At 42.9% G+C, this 26,358-nt stretch overlaps 1 protein-coding gene across 5 annotated transcripts in view; it reads left to right on the plus strand.

Annotated features, from left to right (window-relative positions):
- Positions 1-24,986, plus strand: part of rad50 (RAD50 homolog, double strand break repair protein) — a 126,174-nt gene extending 101,188 nt beyond the window's left edge. For 3 of the 5 annotated variants that reach the window (XM_069898122.1, XM_069898124.1, XM_069898123.1), the window contains 5 exons: positions 745-969; positions 16,384-16,469; positions 19,104-19,246; positions 20,964-21,097; positions 24,598-24,986. In XM_069898122.1, the coding sequence (XP_069754223.1) occupies positions 745-969; positions 16,384-16,469; positions 19,104-19,246; positions 20,964-21,097; positions 24,598-24,781 (772 nt within the window). In that variant the 3' untranslated portion in view covers positions 24,782-24,986. Of the gene's footprint in view, positions 1-744; positions 970-1,793; positions 2,018-6,256; positions 6,365-16,383; positions 16,470-19,103; positions 19,247-20,963; positions 21,098-24,597 lie in introns of those variants that run through there. The other 2 variants (XR_011344699.1, XR_011344698.1) reach the window with 2 other exon arrangements.
- The last annotated feature ends 1,372 nt before the right edge of the window (positions 24,987-26,358 follow it).

Here is a 26,358-nt window from a genome sequence, read left to right on the forward strand (position 1 = left end):
CAGAATTACCACGTATTGGTGGTGCAAAGAAAACAAAAACTGGACACAACGTACACATGTAAACAAGTAAAGAACTATAGACAGATAATGAATGTAAACAAACTGGCGGTGCCATTCAGAGAGAATTTAAAAATTCAGTAAAGTGCAAATGTAAGAGTCCTTTAAATGAGTCCCTGATTGAGTTTGTCGTTGAGGAGTCTGATGATGGAGGGGTAGCAGATGTTCCTGAACCTGGCTGAGTGAGTCTTGTGGCGCCTACACCTCTTTCCTGATGGCAGCAGCGACAGCAGAGCGTGTACTGGGTGATGTGGATCCTTGATGATTGCTGCTGCTCTCCGACAGCAGAGTTCCCAGTAGATGCTTTCAATAGTGGGGAGGGTTTTGCCTCTGCTGTCTGGGTCTCGTCCACCACCTTTTGAAAGGCTTTATGTCCCACAATGCTGTGAGGTTTTCTTATGCATGCCATTCGAAGATCCACCACACAGTCACCACTCTCTGCTGCCATGTTGCTTGCAATACACAATGATAAAGAGTTGAGAGGTTGGGGTTGAGAGGGATAATGTAACAGCCATGATTTGAATAGCAGAGCAGAATCGATGGGCCAAAAGGCCTATTTCTCCTATGTGTGCGGTCTAATGTAACACATTACAGCCAGTACCAGTAAGCATGAACCTTGCGTATCTTTGTGTGCAATTCATAAAATAATGTCGAAACCAAAAAATAAGATTTTTTTTTGGGTGATAGCAATCGGCAACAACTGGAAGAGCGACTAGATAATTTCAAAAAGAATCGCAATCAGGCCCATGGGCGACAGAAGGGCTTTGAAGAAGAAATTCTCCACTTTCGAAAGGAGCTGAGAGAAGCCCAATATAGAGATGCTGAGCAAAAGTTCAGAGAAATGATGATTATAATACGGACAACTGAACTGGCTAACATGGACCTTGATATTTATTACAAGGCACTGGATCAGTAAGTACGTCTATTTTCCAGCAGTTCTAAATAAAGGCAGCATGGTTGGCGTAGCGGTTACAGCACCCGTGATCTGGACCAGGGTTTGAATCCCGCGCTGTCTGTAAGGCGTCTGTATGTTTTCCCATGTCTGCGTGGGTTTTCCCCAGGGGCACCAGTTTCCTCCCACCCTTCAAAACTTACCTGGGGTGGAGGTTAATTGAGCAGCAAGGACTCATGGGCTGAAATGGACTGTTACCGTGCTGTATGTATAAATTAAATTTGAGTCATTCTGAGGCATTTGCTATGAATAATAGCCTCAATCTATACCAGAATATTTTGTTTTATTAAAAATATCTTAATTCCTTCTTAGAAGAGCTTTCCTGACTTGCTTCTGATAGATGAATTGGAAAAAACCCTGAAATTTCCATAAATTTTGAAAATATTTTTAGAACTTATTGGAGCGAATAGGAAGAGCCATAAATCATTTGATTAAATGATTTAATCATTAAAAATTGTCCCCAAACCATGGAAATATTTCTAAAAGGTCAGTATTGAGCAATAAGAGATGCAATTAAAACCCCATTATCTGACACCTAAGGGGATTGTGGATGCAACATTGCTAATTTTTTTGGTTGACTGAGACTTGCTCTTCCAAAGCCGAACTAATACACCTGCTTTCAAAGACAAAACTAAAAGTAAAATATACCATATATTTTGGTGTATCTCGATTCAGGAAACCCAAAAAAATTTCTCAAAAAGTGAGGGGGGGTGCGACTTGTATGCTAGATAAACTTTTGAGACCTTAAATTCACCAAGAAAAAAACAGATTAATGTCAATTCAGCGTACAAGTCGATGTTGGAAGCACCTCCCCACCACTGGCACCCCCGCTCCCCGACACCTCCCACCCGCTGGACGCCGCTGCACCGACACCTCCCCACCTGCTGGGCGCTGCCGTAACCGCTCCCACCTGGGACCCTGAGGCCGTCATCATCGCTCCTACCTGGTAGGCCAAGGTTTCTGCTATGTCACCGCTCCAGCTCCATGGGATGTCGCAATTGCAGTCTGGTAGGCTGAGTTTTTTTTTACAACTTAGTTAATTTAAAGCTTTGTTACTTGCATTTGGGGTGCTTTTAAAAAAAAAATTGAGTTGTTGCTGGGAGGCCCAGACAGCCCGAAAAATGGGGGTCAACTTATACGCTGGATATACCATAAAACCCTTATATTTAGGCTGAAAAATCCTTTCCAAGCATGTATTAGTTTCTGATACCTCTGAAGCATTGTGACTCTTGATTCACTGCCTCATTTTCTCAGATTGATGTTCCATCCACTTCTTACCTCATCGATCTTACCTGAATGCTGTCTTGCCAGGGATGTCCATTCCTGATCCTTCCCCATCCCACAAAACAAACCAGGCTTCTCTCTTGTCCTCTGTGTTTATCTGGTTTACCTCTCACCCCAAGGATGTGTGCTTAGCCCACTGCTCTACTCATTCTACACCAATGACTGTGTGGCCAAGCACAATTCCCATGCCGATGACACCGCAGTTGTTAGCAGAATCACAAACGGCAATGAGGAAGTGTACAGGAGGGAGATGGATCACTTTGTTGAATGGTGTAACGAGAGCAACCTTGCGCTCAACATCAGCAAAACCAAGGAGATGATTGTGAACTTAAGGGGGAAGTCAGGGGAACATGACCCTGTCCTCATCGAGGGCTCAGTAGTGGAGTGTCAACATCTCCGAGGATCTGACCTGGAGCCTCCATGTTGATGCAATCACGAAGAAAGCTCACCAGCGGCTATACTTTGTGAGGTGTTTGAGGAGATTCGGTATGTCACCAAAGACTCTTGTAAACTTCTACAGGTGAGAGCATTCTGGCTGGCTGCATCACTGCCTGGTATGGAGGCACCAACTCTCAGGACAAGAATAAATTCCAGAGGGTGGTTAACTTGGCCTGAAACGTCACGGGCACCAGACTTCACTCCATCGAAGACATCTACATGAGGCAGTCTTAAAAAAGTCCCCCACTACCCAGGCCAAGCTCTCTTCACACTGCTTCCATTGGAAAAATTGTGCAGGAGCCTAAATACGAGCACTCAGTGGCACAAGGACAGCTTCTTTCCCGCTGCCATCAGATTCCTGAATAGTCATTGAACTTTAAAAACTGCATTACTTTTTGTGCACTAATATTTTGACTTTTTTTTAATGTTGTAAGGTGGTTATAATATGAACCTTTGCACTGTGACGCTGCCACAAAACACCGAACTTCATGACTTGTTCATGACGATAGATTCTGATTCTGAACTTTCGTTCTCACCTGTTTGTATATTTAGGCACTCTCATTGCAAGTTGGCTGCCTGAAATTTTCATATCTGCCACTTCCCATCTTCAGTTTTGTTTTAGTGTGTTTACTCTCCTTGTGTTCGGGAACATTTTCTCCAGGAGCTAGCCCCCTTCTAAATGATTAATCTTGACCAGTCGTGTTGAGTGCAAGTCATGCACTCTAAATGTGATTTCCCCTGTGCTAGAACTAATTCAGATGTCAATATGAAGGCTTCTATCTCTCCAGCCATGTTAGCTATCTTGGTTTCCTATTCTTGGCTGTTAGAATGCCAGAGATGCTGGAAATACTGAAATTAAAAAATTGGTAAATCTCATCCACATCTGTGAAAAGAGTTAATGTTTGTAGTTAGAAATGGGAAAAGTTGGAGCTTTTCCCTTTCTATGTCATTAGCTCTTGCATAAACCCTGACCTCTGGACATTCACCACCCCGCCAAACAGTTAACTACCTATCATGAGGTATGCAAAAGCACTCAAAAACTCTGAAGGTACCATTGAATTTGTTAACTTGGACTTTTCTATGCAACATTTTCTGGCATGTTGGTCTACCTCTGCCGACTTGTCTGCATCTTTTCAAGTTCATAACCTCGGAGATTTGTGAAGCAGCTGATTTGATTGATTAAAGTTAATGCTTCTCCGTGCTGAAAATGGCATGAAAGGTAATATCTGTTAATGTATGATTGTGCAGTCTCATTGACAAAGCTTCGTGCCATGCGTTTGTGTGCTCTGAATGTTAGGAGTGGTTTTTGTTTAATCCTGCAAAATGCTGGAAATGTGAAATAAAAATATAGAATGCTGGAAATACTCAGTAGATCAGGCAGAAAAACATTTCATATATTTTGTCAGAATGAAGAGAAAGAAACAAGTTAGCTTTCAGTTTCACAAGTTGGGGAGGAATAGGTACAAGAAAGAGAATGTCTCTGATAGCATAAGACTAGATGGGATAATGGGGCAGATGTAAGCAAATGTTGCTGCTTCACCAGTCTATATGAATGGACATAGGAAAACAGAACCACGGTAACTAAAGTGCAGCACAAACAGGCAGTTTGGTCCATTATGTCCATGGTAACCCTTAATGATGCTAATCCCATTGATCATCCCTTCATCGATACGTTGGTCATGCAAGTACTCAACTAAATACTAGATATGAAAGTCCCTATGTTCTTCAATGTTCCCTAATTCCCTAATGTCCTCTTATCGTACATCATTTCACAGTATTAAATTGCATCTGCCATTGCTCTGCCCATTTTACCACTGATCAATATCATTACGTAGCTCAGAACTACACTCCTTTCATATCATCAGCAAATTTATTAATCCTATTGCCTACATTCTTTAATGTACTTGCAATAACGATCCCAGGAATGATGTAACCTGCCTTCCTGCTGTTCGAATCAAACTTCCTCTCAGTAACACTATACTCTGCACCTTTTGCACTACCTGTTGTACTCAAAAAATAGGTTGATTTGCCTGGGTAGCAAGCAGACAAAGTTTTTCATTGTACCTCAGTACCCTGATAACAAACAATTCAATTACTGATCACAGTCTTCCAAGTATAAAAACTATTCTTCACAATCACTCTCTCTTACTGGCAAGATTTCTTATATCCAGTTTGCTATTTTCTCTCTCTTTCCGGGGTGCACCCCAAACGCAAGTAACAAAGCTTTAAATTAATTAAGTTGTAAAAAAACACTCAGCCGTCCAGACTGCAATTGCGACATCCCATGGAGCTGGAGCAGTGACATAATGTTTGGGAGCAATTTTCAATGTGGGACCTTGTCCAAGGCCTTACTAAGTCCATAATCAACTCCCATCTATCATATTGCCCTTGTCGATACATGTTATAGCTTCAAAAAATTCAAATTGATCAGACAGGATCTCCCATAAAAATTGTGATTGATCTTTGATTAGTCCCTACCTTTCCAAGTTGAGACTAACTATGTGCCATAGAACCATGGAACATTACTGCACAGAAAACCTGCCTAACCTATGCCAAGCTACTATTCTGCCTTGTCCCACTGACTTGCACCCAGCCCTCCCATCCATATACAGATGTTATACCTGCACAACTGTAATGACCTGTCCTCCTTCAATACAGGTGCCACAAAGGCACCTTGCCCATGGTCAGGAAAGAGTTTTAGGTGTCAGAACCTCGACAATCTCCTCACTTAGCAGCTTGGTATACATTGTATATGGATGATTGGCAGATACAACCTGTCTGATGCAGACAGAAAAGGAATGAGCTATCTGAATCTGCCTGTTTGTGCTGCACTATATTGAGCCCAGAAGACTGTAAAATGCTTAGGCGGATGAGGAGTTCTTCCTCAAACGTGCATTGAGTCTCAGTATAATAGAAGAGAAGGCCACTAAGAGGTCAAGTTTGAAAGTATGATTGCTTTGCAGTTTTTAAATGATTCAGCGGTAAGTCAAATTTTTGATGTGAATTCTTGTTTCATCAAACAATATAATAACTTAAAAGTATATTGCAGGTAATTCATTGGAAAGAAGGCCTGAGCCTTTTGCACTTTCTTTTAACTTGCCAGAATATTAAGTAGAAATGTTGTAGAACTGCTGTTTATGAAGCATGTGTAAATTCATTCACATAGAACTTTGGACCTCATTATCATGGTACACAAAGAGAGGTCAGGATTGAAAGTGAGACTGCTTTCCAGTCTTAAAATGAATTAAGTTTAGTTAATGAATTAAATTGAGTTTTAAACAAAGGAAGAGTTTGAATTCTGTGTTCTGCCTCTTCCATAGAAAAAGTGACAAATTGAGATTGGCAAGTAACAGGGTCAGGTCATGAAAGATTATGTATCCTGCTGTGTAAATTTGGATTTGATGAAATTCTGACAAAAATTGAACTTGGAGTACAAAGGGAATACAGTTGAATAAATTTGGAATACAAAACTAACGCCAATAATGGTAATCGTAAAACCTAAAAATGGATCATGTTTGTACACAGGTTGAACGATTATCTCTCCTCAATTTCATTGCCACTCAAGAAATAACCAACATCTATTGAGATGCACCTTAATCAGATCAGACACATGGAAAAACAGATACTTGACATGTAAGAATTTTAACTTGAAGTCAAATGAATAAAGTGAAAGTGGCTTACAGAAGGTATTCACTTCTCACAATAACATTTGTCCAACAGTTTGAACAGTGTGTTATAAATGCTTTGGAAACCAGTTTCATGAATGCAAAGATTTCACTGAATCCCACGTTTCTTGATATGACATGGTTTCAAGGTACATTGCTTGAAGTCCTCCAACATTGGATGATAACTAAATCCTTGTATGGAAGTAAAACACAAAAGTCTCCGGACACCGTGGTTGAAGCAAAAGCACACAAGGCTTGAGAAACTCAACTGGTCAGTGTACTTTAAAAGTACAGTTTCTGAGTTTCTCCAGCATTGTGTTTTAGCTTGTATCAGAATCAGAATTTATTATCATGAACAAGTAAGGAAATTCAGTGTTTTGCAACATCATCACATGCAAACATTCATATACACCACCTTATAATAATAAATTAAAAAATAATACTGCACGAGAAAGTAAGGCAATGTCTTTGGTTCATTGATTATTCAGGAATCTTATGGCAGTGGGGAAGAAGCCGTCCTTGTGCCGCTGAGTGCTCGTCTTTAGGCTCCTGTACCTTTTTCCCCATGGTAGCAGAGTGAAGAGGTTTAAGCAAAGTATTGAACTTGGTTTAATGTATCCTTGGAAATCAATATTTTTAAAATATTTTGTAGAGCATTAAAGAAAGGTATTCAGTCTACTGAGCCCATGCCAGCTCCTCGAGTAATCCAGTCAGCCTCATTCCTCCACATTTCCTTGTCTCACATGCCCATCAGCTCCTTCCTTATTCTTCCAAACCTAACCCTATTCTAGGGTCATTTACCTCCACTCCCCATCAAAGAGAAGCTGACCACCTGCACGTGAACTTTTGCAAATATGAAAGATTTATTAATCATGTGGCATTAGTTTTGATGACATTGCTTAATATTTAAAAGAGATTAATGATTATACATTGTGGCTTCTGTGCGACTCCAAACCCACCGAGACATAGTTGACTTAACTGCCCTATAAAATCATTAAAGAAGCCTAAAAGGACAGTTCAGAGGGACCATGGGTAGCAACTGTAGAGATGATGTTCAACAAGAATGGAATTCAGAGAACCAATTCCCAATTCGAAATGGAGTAATTAAAACCAAGTGTTCCCAGTCCAGGTCACACAAAACTGATATAACAACACAATACTGGGGAAACAGTGTACAGTACAACTCCAATTATTTCAAATCTTCACTTACCTGAATCTTCTTTTTTGGAGCCAAGCTGACCAGGGACCCCGGGCTCCCGGCGCAGGTAGGAATGGGATCCTGGGCTCCCAGCGCGAGTGGGGCCTCAGAGGGGAGGTGCCGGTGATCGGCGGTGGCCAGCAGTTTTTTTTTTAAATGAGAATTAAACATTACTTTAATGCTTTAAAAGGCTTCCCTTATTGTTGATTTTTAAACAAATGATTTACGGTTATTACCAGGCTGTTTTAAAAGAAAAATAACCATTTCTCCAAATAAAAGCATTTATCCGAAATGGGCCCGGTCCTTCTCACTCCTCCATTCACCCTATCGCTCCTCCACTCTCCCCCTCTCCTCTATTCACCCTCTCACTTCTCCACTCTCCCCCCCTCTTGCTCCTGCATTCACCCTCTCGCTCCTCCACTCACCCCGTCTCACTCCTCCATTCACCCTCTTACTTCTCCATTCACCCTCTCACTTCTCCACTCTCACCCTCTCACTCCTCTACTCTCACCCGCTCGCTCCTCCACTCTCACCCGCTCGCTCCTCCACTCTCACCCGCTTGCTCCTCCACTCTCACCCGCTCGCTCCTCCACTCTCACCCGCTCACTCCTCTACTCTCACCCGCTCGCTCCTCCACTCTCACCCGCTCGCTCCTCCACTCTCACCCGCTCGCTCCTCCACTCTCACCCGCTCGCTCCTCTACTCTCACCCGCTCGCTCCTCCACTCTCCCCTCCTCCTTTCTCCCTCAACCATTCTCCCCTCCACCATTTTCCCCTCCACCATTCTCCCCTCCACCATTCTCTACCTCCTCCATTCTCCCCTCCTCCATTCTCCCCTCCTCCATTCTTCCCCTCCTCCACTCTCCCCTCCACCATTCTCCCCTCCACCATTCTCCCCTCCACCATTCTCCCCTCCACCATTCTCTACCTCCTCCATTCTCCCCTCCTCCATTCTCCCCCTCCTCCACTCTCCCCCTCCTCCACTCTCCCCCTCCTCCACTCTCCTCCCCCTCCACTCTCCTTTATTCATGCCCATACACTGCCCATTTCAACAAGCCTATTAGTGCAGGGATAAAACTCCCAGTGCCCAGCTTTGCTTAGAATGATGATGGGCTTCCTTAATTGTTGAAATAATTTTGTGTGCCATTTATTTTTCTTTCTGCAAAGCAAACAAACTTTTATTAATTTTTTTAAAAGTTGACTGTGAAATAAATCTTACGTCCAAATGCTGCCCCATGTATTCAATCCCAGACCTTCATGTTATGTCTAGATGGCATAAAGTCACAGGAGATCCCATAGTGCAGATGAAAAATAGATGAAAAACTTGTGACAATATCTCAGTTTCACCCATCCCTGTCAACATTACTCTGGTTTGTTACATATCCAATTGCAAATGCAAGCATTATGTCTGCAGTAGCATCTTATCTAGGTATAAATACCACAGACATTTTTTTAATACTTTAAAGTCTGTGATATTTCTCTCAAATTGGTGCAATTTGTGCATTTTTTAAAATGTAAATTAAAGAACAATGTAACAATTTAAATTGCATTGTCAGAGTTTCTTAGAATAGTGAAGTTTGGAAAAGTTGCATGACTCATTTCTGTCAACTCAAAAGTATTTGGCCTTGGTTTAGAAAAAAACATTGATTGCATCTAATTTTTAAAATCAGATAATTGCGTCAGAAACGTTTGACTGTTACGATCGGTAACTTGAGTCATTTTGCAACCTCACAGTAGCTGTACAGGGAGCTTAATGCCTTTTTTAGTTATGCTTGATACATTTATCCAAAGTTACAATTGTGTACTGTTTTGGCTTGCTCATCTTACAACGGGGAGTTCAGAGAAGATTCAGCAGATTGGTTCCATGGATAAATGGATCTGTCACATGAAGAGAGATGGAAGAGATCTCATTGAAAGGCACTAAGGGCTTGGCTCAATAAGTTGGATTGGGGGAGAATACTTCTCCAGCCTAAAGAGAATAAAACTATGGGTCACTGCCTCAAAATAAAGTAGAGATTTGAAATGGGAAGAAATTGTGAACATTTGGAATCATTTAACCTGAGGGATTTCGGAAGTCCATTCATTCAAAACTGAAGTCAATACATTTCTACATATTTGAAGAACCATGGGATATTGGGGGTAGGTGCAGAAAAAGTGTGAGGTAGAAGATCAAGGCTGATGTTGAATGGTGGAGCACGTACGAAAGACCTACTAGGCTCCTTCTGCTCTTATTTCTTGCGTTCAAGTCAAGTTTATTGTCACCTGTACAACACGACAAAACAGCATTCTCCGGTCCTCAGTGTAAAACACAGGCACACAGCCAGACAAGAAATACATATACCCGACAAGCATTTAATGTGTACAAATAAATATTTCCTAAATGAGAGAGTCTCAGATGGATATGTGAGCAGTTCGTTTGGTTGTTCAGCCTTCTCACTGCCCGTGGGGTGAAGCTGTTCTTCAACCTGGTGGTGCTGGCTCTGATCCCCCTGTACCTCCTTCCTTGCTGGAGCAGCTGAAAGGATCTGTGTGCAGGATGGATGATTTTGCGTGCCCTCTTCAGACAACGATCACGATAGATTACGTCAACGGTGGGGAGGAATACTCCAGTGATCCTTTCTACCACTCTAATGGTCCTGTGGATTGACCTCCAATCCATTTCTCTGCAGCATCCATACCACACCATCCAACTGGTGTCGGATAGATTTGCTTGGCATAGCTACTAAAGCAGGTCGGGCACTGGGCCTGGACATGCATACACTGTCAGATCTCTAAAGTCCTAAGGCACGAGAAGTACCCCTCCCCCCCCCCCCCAACCCTTCCAGCTGATACACAGGAGGTTTGAGTATATCCATGTGGACACCATCGGTCCACTGGGAGACAAGGTACCTGTTCACTATGATTGACAGCTTCACCAGGGGGCCAGAAGCCGTACCACTCGCCGACACATCCACTGAGTCCTGCACCAGAGCCCTCAATGCAAGTTGGATTGCATTTTTCTGCCTGCCTGCCAACAACACCTCAGACGGTGGGGGTGGGGTGGGGGGGGGGGGTGAGGTCATAATAAGCAGCCAGCCTATGGTTGGCACTGGCACAGCTACTTGAGACCCAGCCGCACTACACCACAGCCTACTATCTGCAGTTTCCACTGGCACCTGAAGTCGGCCCTGGTGGCACACCTCTGAGGCCTGGATGGACGAGCTCCCTTGGGGGTTTCTTGGCATCCACATGGCTCCCAAAGAAGACTTAGCCACACCTTCGGCAGAGTTGGTATACAGCACCCCAATTACAGTTCCAGGTCAGTTTGTGCCGATGGCCCCTGGCACAGAGGAGACACCTGTGACAGTGCTCACAAGACTCCAAGAGAAGGTAGGAACACTAGCTCCTGTCCCAACCTCATGCCATGGCCCGATACCTTCCTTTGTGCCCAAGGACCTCTGGGATTGCGACTACATCTTTGTCTGCAGGGGCATGCACCGAACTCCACTCCAGCGGCTGTATGAGGGCCCGTACAAGGTGATCCATCAGAACGGAACCACGTGCATCCTCGACATGAGCGGCCATGAAGAGACTTTCACCAATGATTGCCTCAAGCCAACGCACCTAGACCTGGAACACCCTGTGACTATGCCACCCCCCGCCGACAAGGTCGGCCACCCAGACAGACTAAACAGGTGTTGGCCATGGGGTCCACATCTCCTAATGCCAGTTCTTGTGGGTGATGGAGGTGTGTCATGTGGCTCGCCCACGCAACAGGCAAACCAGCTCATGGAGTCACGGTCAAGTCCGCGGCAGATCTGACTGTGAGAGCTCTGGGTGCAAGGCAAGCCCACAGCCTCACAGCTGATGTTATAAAGATCCTAGGAGTTGCAAACATCTTCGGGTTCCGAGGGATTTAAATTCCTGCGAGAGTTCTATTAAAGTCAGTTGGTTCAACTCACTTTCGATTCTATGTGGTTCTTTCATTTGCTGCTTGCTGGGTGTGACTACAGTTTCATAAATATGAGAGCAGTGGTTCTCAACCTTTTTCTTTCCACTCACATGCCACTTTAAGTAATCCCTGTGCCATTGTGATTAGCAAGGGATTTCTTAAGGTGATATGTGAGTGGGAAGGGAAAGTTGAGAATCACTGCTCTCATATTTATGAAACTGTAGTCACACCCGGCAAGCAGCAAATGAAAGAACCACATAGAGTCGAAAGTGAGTTGAACAAACTGACTTGAATTGAACTCTCACAGATCCAATTGTTACTGAGATATTTTGCTTGAGAAAAATTGTCATTGGCCCATTTCCTTTGGAGTTCTGAAACCGTGCACATAACGAGTCAATGAGGTACGATTAAAACAGTTGTTTTCAAACTTTTTCTTTCCACCCACATCCCACCTTAAGCCATCCTTTACTAATCACAGAGTATCCATAGCATAGGGAATACTTAAAGTGGTACATGAGTGGAAAGAGAAAGGTTGAAAACCACTGTATTAGAGTCTTGGATGGTTAATGTGAGCAGTACCTCTGGTCGTTCAGCATTCTCGCTACCCGCGGGAAGAAGCTGTTTAAGAAAAAGAGAGGATGTGGCAGGTATAGAGCATTGAAAACATCAGAGACCCTTCCGGGGAATAGAAAATATATGGGGATACTTAAGGATATGGCAAAGAGTAGGTATCAAATATTGGCGGGCGAAATTAAAGAAAATCCCAAAATTCTTTATACAGTATCACAAGGGTAACCAGAGAGAGAGAGTAGGATCTATTCAGCAATATATGGGCAGATCATTGGTAGATGGAACCATCTACTCAAGGGTGAAGTGATGCATTTTGGGAAGTCAAGTAAGGGCACATCATATACAGTGCATGGGGCACCAGGGAATGTTGATGAACAGAGGGACCTTGGGGCTTAAGTTCATTTCCCTGTGAGTGTCAGCACAGGAGGATCAAGAGTGGAAGGAGGCATACTTGCTTTCAGGGGTTGAGATGTAGGTGTTAAAAGTTGTGACATGATGTTGGAACTTCATAAAAACACTGGTTAAGCCCCACTTGGAGTGTTATATGCCATACAAGGTACCACATAGCAGGAAGGATGTGGTTACAGTGGGGAGAGTAGAGAGGAAATTCACCCAAATGTTGCTTGGGTTGGAGGGTTTCAGTTACGCCATAAATTGGTCAGGAAAGGTTGGTTCTCCCTGGAACAAAAGAAGCCAAGGGATAATCTGATTGGGATACAGAGAGTTTTTGCCATGTCGGTGGTATCAAAAGCTTTTAAGATGAGGAGAACGAGTTTTAAGGGGAAAGAGGCTTTTTTGCAGAAAGTGTTTTATGTCCAGATCTTTTTGCTTGAGAAGATGATGGAGACTGATATAATTGTTATGTTTAAAGTGACAATTTGGCAGGCACTTAAATAAGAGAGATGTAGAGGGGTACATGCCTAGTACTGGAAAATGGGATTAGTATAGATGGGCAAAAGGTCAACTGGGATGTAGTGGATGAAAAGCCTATTTCTGTGCCATACAATTCTGCCTCAATAGGCATCAAGGGAATGATCTGTACATTTTTAAAAAATATATTATTTAATTGTTTGCATTGTTACAGGAAAAAATGAATAAAACATTAATCAAATATCCATAGTCAATTATACAAAAAAAGTATTTTCACCCCATCCCCCCCACCCAAAAGTAAGATAAGAAACACCTACCATTTAATATACAATAATATTAGCATAAACAATCATTAATTGTTATTAAAAATTACTAATTAAGAAGAGTGGATAAGATAGAAGAGGTGGACGGAAAATTATCCATATATGTTTTCTAAATACTATAAAAATTTTCAACTCGATTCCTTAAACTATACGTAATTTTTTCCAAGGGTATACAATTTTGCATCTCATTATACCATCTACCTAATAACACTTCTCTCTCATCTTTCCACGATATCTCTATACATTTCTTTGCAGTTGCTATTGCAAGGCTTAAACATTTTTCTTGGTATTTGTCCAATTTCAATTTTATATCATTTTCATAAATATCTCCAAGTAAAAATATTCTTGGACCCTTTGGAGTCTTTATCTTCATAATTTGTCCTAATAATAAACTCAGTTCATTCCAAAACCTTTCCACTCTGTCACAAGACTGCAATGAATGCAAAAAAATCTCTATTTCTTTTGCACTTCAAAAACACTTATTTGAGTAATTAGGATTAAGTCCATTTAACTTCTGTGGAGTTTAATACAATCGATGAAGAAAGTTATATTGAACCATTTGATATCTAACATTTACTGTATTCGTAACACTTTCATAATCATAATTTTGACCAAATCTCCTGAATTCGTATATTTAAATCTTTCTCCCATCTGATTTTTTTTATTTATATAAATCTTTTTTCTTTAATTTGTAATTTTCTTGTAATTTTAGATACATATTAGTAAGAATGATCTGTACATTGAGCCTGATGATATAGCTGAGGTCTCGTGTGAATACTTGTCACCAGCATTCACTAAGGCAAAGGACTTTGTCATTAGACACTTCAGGAAGAGAGGTGGTTAAATTCTAAAACCTTATCGATAAAAAGAAGAGCCTAATGGCTGTTGGGGAAAAACTGTTCTTGAATCTGGAAGTGAAACACAAAAGTCTGCAGACATCGTGATTGAAGTAAAAACACAACGCTGGAGAAACTGAGCAAGTCAAACAGTACATAGCAAAGATAAAGATGCATTCGGGCTTAAGCCCTTCTTCAAGGTATGGAAAAATGTTGGCAGGCATCCGAATAAAAGGGCAAGGGGGAGGTGTGGTCGCAAAGGCAGGAGATAATAGGTGGAGAAGGGAGGGAGGCCACAGCCGCGAGCAGGGGAAGAGGGATGGCTATGTGTATAGAGAGGGAAGTGGGTGAAGAGCTGACAGAAGGAAGGGAAGGGAGGGGGGAAAGGAGAGCAGGTTAGCAGAAACCGGAAAAGTCAGTGTTAATGCCATCTGGCTGGAGAGGGCCCGGACGGAAAATCAGGAGTTGTTCCTCCAATTTACGGGTGGTCTTGGTAGGATAGTACATGAGGCCATGGACAGACGTGTGAGTGTGGGAGTGTGACGCAGAACTGAAATAGTTGGTCTTAGGGATGTCTGTCAATGGTGTGGACATAATGAAGGGGCTCAGCAAAACGATCTCCCAGTCTGCGCCGTCTCTTTCAAGTGAAGCAACATTTCACTTGTGTATCTGTAGGATTGATTTACTGCATCCAGTGCTCCCTTTGTGGCCTTCTCTACGTCGGAGAGGCTGGGCGCAGACTGGGAGATCACCTCGCTGAGCACCTACCCTCTGTCCGCACCAGACCTCCCAGCAGCCATCCATTTCAGTTCTGTGAGACACTCCCATACTCACGTCTGCCCATAGCCTCATACATTCCCACCAAGACCACCCATACTTTACATCTGAGCACTCTCCAGCCGGGTGGCCTCTGCTAACCTGTCCCCCTGCCTCCCCTTCCCACATCAGCTCTCCTCCGCCTTCCCTCTCTATTCATCTAGCCGTCCCTCATCCTCCTGCTTGCTGCTGTGCCCTCCCTACCTTCTCCACCTATTACCTCCTGCCTTTGTGCCCACGCTTACCCCCTTACCCTTTTATTCGGATGCCTGCTGACAATTCTCCACAACTTGAATGGCTTGAGCCTGAAACATCAGTTATGTATTTTTACCTTTGCTATATAAAAGACACGGTTTGACCTGCTGAGTTTCTTGAGTGTTGTGTTTTTATTTGAATCTGAAAGTGCTGGTAAACTGAACCATCAAAGTACCAAAAAGAGATTTTGATCAGGGTCATGGGAATCCTTTATGATGTGGGCTGGTTCTTGAGGCAGGACCTCCCATAGGTGTCTTCAATGGATAGGAAGTCAATGCCTACAATGGACTTGGCTAGGTTTGCCACATTCTGCAGCCTTTTACATTCCTGGACACTCAAGTTAGCAAACCAGGTAGTGATGCAACCAGTCAATGCCTTTGTGAGGAAAAAATCCTTTCTGATCAGTTCAATTCAATTTTTTTCAAGAGGTAACCAAATGTATTAATGAGGGCAATGCATTAGATGTTGTCTACATGAACTTACAGTTTTGTTTCTGTTTACACAAAGAGTTGTGGGTACTTGTAATGCCTTGCCAGGGATGGTGGTGGAGGCTGAAACATTATGGGCATTTAAGTGCCTCTTAGACCAGTACATGGATGAAAGGTAAATAGAGGGTTATAAGGTTGGAAGGGTTTAGTACTTACACAAGATTCCACATGGAACACTGGTCCAAAAGATAAACCAAGGCATAATGAAATTGGATCCAATATTGGGTGGCTGGTAACAGATAGAGGGTGATGGTGGAACTTTGCTCTTGTGACTCAAAGATGGAACTGTGGTGTACCACAGGGATTGGTGCTGGGATCGATATTTGTCATGTACAGTAAAACCCCTGGTATCCAGGATTCAAGCAATTGGCAGCCTCAAACAATCAGCAAAAATTAAAAAAAATGTAGATTCGATTTATTTGGTGAGAAGAAATCAGCTGATGAGGCAGTAGATAAGTTTTAGTCAGGCATTTGTAAGAGTAAGTCTCAAGCAACTGGAAAATACACTTATCTGGCATCTACCGATCAGCATAGGTGCTGGATACCAGGGGTTTTACTGTACTGCAGTATTAATGTACAGAATTACATGACAATATGCAGATTATCTTTGTTCTTATTGAAATTTGTAATCCGGTGATCAGAAACAAAAATGGATGAGGGTCATTAATATTCTGTATGCCTTATTCATTTTTATTTTTAGAGCCATCATGAAATTCCACAGCATTAAGATGGAAGAAATTAACAAAATTATCCGGGACCTGTGGCGGAGCACCTACAGAGGGCAAGGTAAAGTACGTGATACCAAGGGTTCACGTCGGGGGGGGGGGGGGTTTCACAGCAAAGAAAGTAGTGCAATATTGAGAGTCAGATTGTGAGGGAAAAAAAATTAAAAAGCAAAGCTGCCAGAATTCTGAAATAAAACATGTCCCGGAAATACTGGTCACGTCAGGTGGCATCAACTGGGAGTCAAACAGTTTCAGGCCTATGGCATTTCAACACCCCCACATAACTTCTTCTCACTAGGAATCCCAACTGTGAACAAAGATGTGCCTGGTTCCCTGTTGAAACCTATAGTTTTGTTTTCCCTCACCCACCCCTTTAAGCAGCATTCCTACTTTTCTTTTAGGCGCAGAATTTAACTCACCATAATTTTAATATCCTGACTCGTGCCTCCAGCTTATCGTAACAATTTTATCTCATGTTTGCTCATGAAGGCTTTAGCGTTTACAGTTTGGCCATCTTCTACCATTAGCTGTGGGAGTAGATTGGACCAAAGGCCAGTCGTTGCCTGAACTCTTTTGAGCTTCTAAGAGATGAATATTGGGACCACTCATTATGACATGAAGGCAGGAGGTCCGAATGATTTATTATTGATAGTTTGAGATAGAACCAGACTCAAAATAAAGTGAAGCAAGAAGGTCTGCAGGACACTGTGATACGCAGTTAATATGGAAAAGTGCTGGAGAAGCTCAGCAGGGATGTTGTGGGACTTTCTGGCTTTCTCCAGCACTTTTGTGTATTTAACTTGAAATGTCCACATGATTGGATGTAATTTTCAATTTGCCTGTATAGATTTGTATGTTACCATAAAACAATATCAACCTAGGCCTCAGCCCTCCCTGTCATTCAGTATGGTTGTGGGTAGTTCTTTTTTTACCCCGAGACACACAGGAGACTGCAGATGAAGGAAGATTAAGCTGAACATAATCTGAGGAGTGACAAATGGAATTTCACTCTGACAAGTTTAACGTGTTGCACTTTGGTAAGTTAAACCAGGGCAAGGCTTGCACGGTGGAGAGAGAACCAAGAGTCCAAGGGGTACAGATGCATACACGAGTGTATATGGTATTTGTTTCAGTTGTTTATATTGTGTCCTTTACATAATTCTTCCTTCCACCTACTACTTTTGCATTCCTCACAGGCCATTTTGGCCCACGAGTCCGTGCTGCCCAACTACACCCAATTAACCTACTCCCCGGTACGTTTCAAATGGTGGAAGGAAACCGGACCCCCTGGGGAAAATCCATGCAGTCATGGGGAGAACAGACAGCATGGGATTCAATTCCTGGTCCCGATCACTGGCGCTGCAAAGGTGTTGCGCTAACCGCTACACCAACCACGCCACCCTCTAAATATTTACTTCATAGCTATCGTATTTTGCCCACATCTTCATTTTCCACAAACTCTTTGTCTACATCTACATTTACTATCTACCTCAACATGTTAATAGCCCAGGCAAATTGCACTACGAGGTTTCTTTGTTGCCCTGAAACTCCAGGGTCCACTTGTGCCTTGATGACTTCAGAATGAATGTGCAGGAAAAAGGAAGTAGTGACAAAGTGAGTAGTCATGATTGTCAAGATGAATTCAGGGATGTAGTTGGTGGTGAGGAACTTAGTCTTCCCAGGGTCAACACACACCAACTGAGGATGTGAAAAGCTCAATATAAATGTGATATTTTGAATTCAATGTAAATGCTTCAACTGAATTTAAAATATACTCAAGTTTTAGTTCAAATGTTTGGAAAACTTTTAACTGCATTAACGTTTGATCTTCAGTACACGGGTATAGTTACATTTAAATTGTTACATCTTAACAGCAGCTTGGTAATGCACTGGGTTCTTGGTGGGCTTCTGCTGTATTGTGCAGTGCAGCCAGCGGTCCAGTCACTTAGACAAGTTAGCCTGTCCTCTCCCCTGCCCCATCCTTCCTCTCTCCTCTCCTCCTTCCTTAGATTAGAAGAAGACCAGGGATCTCATTGAAACGTTTTGAATGTTGAAAGGCACAGGCAGAGTAGGTGTAGAAAGGTTGCTTCCCATGGTGGGAGAGTCTAGGGCAAGAGAACTAAACTTCAGGATTGAAGGATAACCACTTTGAAAAGAGATGCGTAGAATTTAGGGGGGGGCGAATCTATGGAATTTGTTGCCACAGGAGGTTGCGGAGGCCAGGTTGTTGGGTGTATTTAAGGCAGAGATTGATAGGTTCTTGATGAACCGGGGTATCAGAGGTCGTGGGGAGAAGCCGGGCAGTGGGGCTGAGGATCAGCTCATGATTCTAGACTCGATGGGGTGAATAGCCTATCTCTGCTCCTATGTCTTAAGTCTTACGGTCTCAAGTTATTAAACTGAGGACACGTAAAATACTGAAGGAAGTTAGGCAGCATCCATGGGAGGCAATAGACAGTCGATATTTTGGGCACTACCCTTCCTTGACAAAATGAATTCATCACTTCTTAGTGTGTAATTCCCGATGATGGGTTGCAGACCGAAATGTTAACCATCTGTTGCCTTCCGTGGATCTACTTGAACCACTGAGTTCGTCTAGAGTTTTGCACCATGCTCCAGTTTCCCCAGCATCGGTCGCCTTTCTTGTTTGCCTCTGTTAAACTGAGGAATTGTCTTAATGTTTTTCTCTCACTAGATATTGAATATATTGAGATTCGTTCTGATGCTGATGGAAATGTGTCCGCCAGTGACAAGAGAAGAAATTACAATTACCGTGTGGTGATGGTGAAGGGTGATACTGCTCTAGATATGAGGGGAAGATACAGTGCTGGACAGAAGGTATGGAATAGATCTCATCAGATTCTGTGCATCACAATGTTTCAAGTGTTGCACGTAGTTAACGTCGGTGAGAAAGAGACAAAATCTTACTCCTTCTCGCTATTCTGAGGCATTAAATTTTAAATTTAGACATACAGCTCGATAACAGGCCCTTTCAGCACTTGAGCCCATACCGCCCAATTACACCCAATTGACCTATAATCCGGTACATTTTTTCAGGTGGGAGCAACCAGAGGAAACACGTGCAGATGTGGGAAAAATGCGTAACTCCTTTCAGAGAGTGCCAGTTCCTAACCCTGGTCACTGGTGCTGGAACAGCATTAACTAACTAACTAACTACTCCAACTGCTACACTAACCCTGGTGCCCAAACCTCACACGATAAAAGTTGTCTCAATGACGTAGATGTCCCTCAAGGATCCCATTTACTCTTTTCTGAGTTAAAGGAGAAAGTCTGCAGGCGCTCCAGTTGAGTGCAATACACAAACATGCTGGAGAAGCTCAGCAGGTCATGCAGCGTCCCTACGAAGTAAAGAGTCGCCAATGTTTGGGGCCTGGGTTGTGGTGGGGATTCCCTCCTTTCTGGCCTGACTTGTTATCAGTCTAAATGGACTATCTAGATGTTTAAACATTCAGTTTCATTTTGAACTCCAGTTGATTTAGAAAAGGTTTCAGATTCACAAGTATCATGTATCACCAGATTCTAGGACTGTTCTTTTCCCACTATTATCAAACTCCTGAATGAATCCCAAAGTGGTAAATTTGTGCTGCCTTTGCTCTGTACCAACTGGTCTTGCTTAGTAATTCTGTACCCTGCCTTACTTGTATGGTGAGGGTCTGTTTGTGGTGTACGTCAGGAGTGTAAGAGATGGGTTAGGGGAGGAATAGTGTTAAAATGAATGCTTAGTGCAGATTCAGTGCGGCATTGACATCGAGTCTCCCTCTTTCTTGTCTTAATTCACCCTTCTAAACACGTCAGTACATTTGCTTACAAGCTCTTCAACTGAATCCAGATTTGCTCATTCTCCAAAGAAATCTAGTGTTACAGTCAGTGGATCCGCAGTGACCCAAGTTCTGTCTTGACCTCTACATGATATCTCTGTGGAGTCTGCACATTCTACCAGTGGCTGCATGGTTTGCCCGCCCCCCACTCCCGGTGTTTCAGTTTTCCTTGTACATCTTGTACTCTTTAGAGTTCAGAAAAATGAGGGAGGACCTCATAGAAGCATATAGATTGTTGAAAGGCCTGGACAGGGTAAATTTGGCAAAGTTGTTTCCCGTGGTAGAGGAGTCAAGGACAAGAGGGCTCAACTTCAGGACTGAAGGGCACCCATTTATAACAGAGGAATATGTTTAGCCAGACAGCGGTGAACCTCTGGAATTTACTGCCACTGTGGAGGCCAAGTTGTTGGGTGTATTTAAGGCAGAGATTTATAGGTATCTGGATAATCAGGGTATTAAAGGATATGGGGAGAAGGCAGGGAAGTAGGTCTAAGCGGGCAAATGGATCACTCAGCTCATGATGGTGGAGTGGACTCGATGGGTAGAATGGCCTGCTTCTGTTCCTATGGCCTATGCCAAAGATGTGTTAATTGACTACTTAAAATTGCTTGAGTATCCAGGTGAATGTGGGGGAAGGAGGAGTGTGTGGAGAATTTTTAGCAATAGGTTATGATGGAATTCATGTAAAAATGGATGCTTGTGTGCTTCTATTTCAGGTTCTTGCCTCGCTCATTATCCGCCTGGCACTGGCAGAGACCTTCTGCCTGAACTGTGGAATTCTTGCGCTGGATGAACCAACCACAAACTTGGACCGGGAAAATATTGAGTCATTGGCTCATGCTTTGGTGGAGTTAAGTGTTCTGAAGGGACAAAGACGTGCTCGAAAATATGTCCTGTATCAGGCAATGAGCACTGCGTATCATTCTAAATTAATTATAGTTTTCTTTTTCCATGGCACATTGGTATCGGTTATTTATGGCTCTGTTCTTCTGCTTGCCTGATGGATAAATGGACCACTCTGATATAGTTCTAGCCGGCGCTGCATCAAAATACCAGCCTCAAACATGTGACAGGTCTTGATGTGGAGCTTGAATATGTAGATATCTCACTTCTGTAAAGTGCAGAGATTTAATCATGAATCTGCAATTTCATGATCTGTTTCTGAGAATAAGAGGATGTACCAAAGTATCTAAAAAATGCAGCAATTTTAACCATCCTCAATACAGATACTATTTATTGTTAGAAATAAACAGAAATGCGATATCACACGAAATTGCCTTCAGTCTGCTGTAAGGCAGACAGAGATTCACTATTAGCATTGGCCGATACCCCTTACAGTCTAGAAAGAGAAGCAAGAGAGTCTCTTTCCCCCCCCCCAACGACCCAGAATTGTCAGTGGATTCACCTTCAGTAGCCTCCGCAGCCACATGAGACTCCAGTCCAAGCCATCGGCAACCTGAGCCCAAATCAAAACCTCCAACAGCAACCTTGAGCCCTCTTTGCCCTTGGCATCTGACACCTGAGCAACAAAAGTCCAACTATGCTCACCCAATGGAATATCAGCCGTCTACTGGTTGAGCAGTACCATTGGAGTAAGAGAATTGTCAATGTTTTGGGCCAGAACATAAGAGCATAGAGGAGAGAGAGCTGGTAATATGTGGACAAAGTAGGAGGGGTTGGTAAGGAAACAATAGGGATAGTGAACTAGGGAGGAGTTATAGATAATGGACAGAACCTGTTGATTGGCTGGTACCAAAGAAAGGAAGAGAGGGGCAATTGGAAACCGAGATCAGGTGGATGTGTCACATAGGGTAGAGTCTAAGGTTGCGAATGCTGTGATCTTCTGAAACCAAGTTTGCTTCTCTTGTTTTCTCTCCATTTGTTTAGCCCGTGTCAATTAGCTACCTTTGTCCAATATCCTGCAGCCAACCCCTGATTCTTCAATACCCCCTGCCCAACCCATCTTACCTTGTCCTCATGATAGCATCTATCTCTACACTCTTGAATTGATGGAGGGTTGCTATCTGAAACAACCATTATTTTTCTCCCACGTATGCTGCTCAACGCTCAGTTCCTCCAGCAGGTTTTGTTGCTCCAGATTCCAGCGTCTGCAATCTCTTGTGTGTCACACAACAGAGTGTTGCTCTCTGAGATGCAGGCGGATTCTTTCCATCTTCATCAAGGTCAACAGCCCCCTTGAATCTCACTCCATCGTTTTGGAGGAATGTGGAACGCCTTAAATTTAGCTCCCACAGAAATTCACCTCCATTATGGGCAAGCCACAATTCTAATCCTATCTACTTCGGATCCAATCTTAGAAGATTAGTGTCAAGCTAGGCAGTGTGAATGCCTTCATGCCTAGTCTTGTTACAGCGCCAGCATCCCAGGTTCGAATCTGACGCTGTCTGTCAGGAATTTGAATGTTCTCCCCCCCTGTCTGTGTGGGTTTCCTCCGGAGCTCTGGTTTCCTCCCAACCTTTAAAACGTGGGGTTCAGGTTAATTGTGCGTAATTGGTACGCACGGGTCTCAGTAGCCAGAATTGACTTCTACGGTGTTGTAAATGAAATTTAAAACTAGTTTCCTCAGGCTCACTTGCTGCAATTGTTTTCTGCCCTGTCCCCTCCCACTTCACTCCCCCCCCCCCCCCCCACCTGCACCCCTCCATCTGTCATCTGATCCAATCTGTTTGCAGCATCAGGATTTCGTTGACCCTGAAGTGAACCATCCATGATATCGTCTAATTAAGCCAGTGTGGGATGAGCTACTATTGTCTCAATGCATCTGTGACTGAAATGCTCGTTCACATCTTTGTGGGATTTTATTTTTCTTTCTCCATCTCTCACTCTCCATCAGACTTGGCAACATCCGTACAAGAAGCTTCTCTTACAGCAGCCCTCAGTCCCCCTTGACTTCCCTGTCCTGAAAATATTAGTGGCATTCATTGAAGTTGTGCTCTCCTGTAACCCCACAACCTGTCACAAGGGTGCAGAAATGACATCATGCTCCAAAAGATTAAATGCAAGTTTGAGATTTCCATATCGAGAGATTGTCATTCTCCATCTCTTAAAATCAGTGTCATTCACTTTTACACTGAATTTTTTTATATCAACGTGGACCAACCAATCTTTTTAAATTTTGTGGCAAAATGTTGTGCCGTGATCTGAAGACACTGAGTTCCTAGCCCCCCGCTCTACTCACTTTACACCTACGACTGTGTGACTCGGTACAACAATAACACCATTTACAAATTTGCCGACAATGCTGTGGTAGATCATTGTATAAAGAAAGGCAGTGAGTCAGCATTCAGGAGGGGGGATTGAAAACTTGGCTGAATGGTGCATCCACAGCAACCTTGCACATATTGTCACCAAAACTAAGAAGCTGATTCTTGACTTCAGAGGTCTACAATCCAGTGATAATTGGAGGATCAGAGTGGATAGGGTGAGCTAAGTTCTTGGGATTCACTGTCTCAAAGGTTGTTTCCTGGACCCAACACACTATTGCCAATGTGAAGAAATTACATTAGCATCACTACTTCCTCAGGTGTGTGCAGAGGTTTGGTATGACACCAGAAACCCTGTGTGGTGGAAAGTGTGCTGACTGGCTGCATCGTGGTGTGGTATGGGGACACTAATACCCTTGAGTGTAAAGCCCTTCAAAAGGTAGTGGACACAGCCCAGGACATCACAGGCAAAACCCTCCCCACTATCAAGAACATCTACAGGAAGTGCTGCTGTCAGCGAGCAGCAGCGATCATCAAGGTTCCACACCATCCAGCACACGCTCTGTTCTTGCTGCTGCCATCAGGGAAGAGGTATCGGTGCCACAAGACTCGCACCACCAGGTTCAGGAACAGCTGCTACCCCTCCACACCATCAGATTCCTCAACCACAAACTCAAGGACTCATTTAAGGACTCTTGTGTGGTTTATTGATTTTTTTAAATTCCCTCTGCATTACACAGTGAATTTGTTTACATTAATTAACTGCAGTTCTTTATTTGTTTACATGTATACGCTATTTAGTTTTTTTGCAGAATCAATAAGCAATAATTCTTCCTCGACACGATGTCATGTATATACCTTTATAATAAATCTAATCACAGTTCCTCTTTTCCCACCCCAACTCTTCCTCCCTTCCCCCCCCCCCTCCATCCCACTCTCTTCAACCCCCCACCTTACCTGGCATTCTGAAGTGGAATTGGAACCCAAACCCACTTTGATGCGAGCGTTGCTTTGTTAAACCCGACAGTAGCAATGGCAGTCGGTTGTGAGCACCTGACCAGCTACTTCATTCTTTTTTAACAACCAAATCAGTGTTCATTAACCAAATTGCACTGCTGTTTTCCAGGATAATAAAAAGCCGCTCAAACCAAAGCAACTTTCAGCTTCTCGTGATCACACATGATGAGGATTTTGTGGAGCTGCTGAGCCGTTCGCATTACGTCGAGCACTTCTACCGAATCAAGAAGAACATCGACCAATGTTCAGAAATCATTAAATGCAGTGTCAATTCCCTGAACTCGAATGTCTGATGAAAATAACTATTCTGTACAAGTTTTCTTATCTCAATAACATTTTGAGGGTGAGATATAACTACATCTACTGCATGAATTGGCCACAATACTTTCTGCTTGATGAAAAGATGAGTTGTGTACCCTCTATTTTATTGTTCATATATGATTTGTTTTTGTTGAGAATTCGAACTGATGCAAAAATAAACCAACTTGTTTCTTCCCATCTATTGCCTTCACGTTTGTGTCAATTTGACATCAATCTTGGGTGTGAATTTTAGGGAAATTTGGGAAGTGAAAATCCATGAACTTGCAGGTAAACTCCTCAAAGCACATCTTAATTGAAGTTCAAAGAAAGTCCAATACTGGCAAGAAAGCCAAGATGTATATTAATTATGCTCTGAATACTTATGAAGGTCACTGTGCAAAAAGCTCTCCACAATCCTATCTACCAGTGATGGCATTTTCAGGGAGTTATGCATGTGTATTCTCAGATCCTTCTGCTCTACTACACTCCCCACTTCCCTAATGTCTACGGTCCAAGTTCTACACTGGTTTGTGTTCCCAATGTGCAAACCTCACTTTTGTCTGTATTAAATTCTATCTGCCATTCTGCAGCCCATTTTTCCAGCTGGTCCAGATCCTGCTGTGAGCTTTTCTCACTTTTCTCCCCAATCTTAGTGTCACCTGCAAATTGGCTGATCCAATTTATTACATCATCATCCAGGTTGTTGATATAGATGGCAAACATCAATGGATCTAGCACCAATCCCTGTGACCACTAACTAGTCACAAGCTTCCAGTCAGAGAGGCAACCATCTCCTATCACTCTCTGGATCCTCTCATGGAGCCAATGTCTATTCCAATTTACTACCTCAACCTGAATATCGAGTGACTGAATCTTCTTGACCAACCTCCCATGCAGTATCTTGTCAAAGGCCTTGCTCTATAAACAGCATCCACTGCTATTTCTTCTTCAACGTCCCTGGTGATCTCGGAATAAGGATTTATTGACATGAACATGTGTCAGGAGGGATATTCGTTGTTCTGCGGTAGCATTGCAGGTGTAAAATTATATATTTTTAAAATAAATTAGTGCAAAATAAGAGAATAGGTGAGGTAATCTGTGGTTCATTGTCTACTCAGGAATCTGATGGTAGAGGGAAAGAAGTTTTTGTACTGCTGGATGCTCGTCTTCAGGTTCCTGTACCTCATTCCCGATGGTAGCAGTGAGTAGGGGGCATGGTCTGGGTGGTGAGGGTCCTTGAGAATAGAGTCTGCTTTCTTGAGATGGAGTAAAGACTAATGCCCATGGTGGCACTGGCCAAGTTCACTGCAGCCTTTTCCTGCTCTGTACATTGGTATTTCCATACCAGACAGTGTTGCATCCAGTCAAAATGTTCTCCATGGTACATCTGTGGAAACGTTCCATTAGATTGGTTACACATGACCTACCACACACAAAGCCATATTGACTATCCTTACTTAGTCCCTGCCTATATAAGTACTTTGTATTCAGTCTCCTAGATTACAGTATCTTACAGTAATTTGCCCTACTACTAATTACCAGCCTATATCAAGGCTTTCTGTAACAATTG

Source organism: Narcine bancroftii, chromosome 9, assembly GCF_036971445.1.
Source record: "Narcine bancroftii isolate sNarBan1 chromosome 9, sNarBan1.hap1, whole genome shotgun sequence".
Classification (NCBI taxonomy): domain Eukaryota; kingdom Metazoa; phylum Chordata; class Chondrichthyes; order Torpediniformes; family Narcinidae; genus Narcine; species Narcine bancroftii.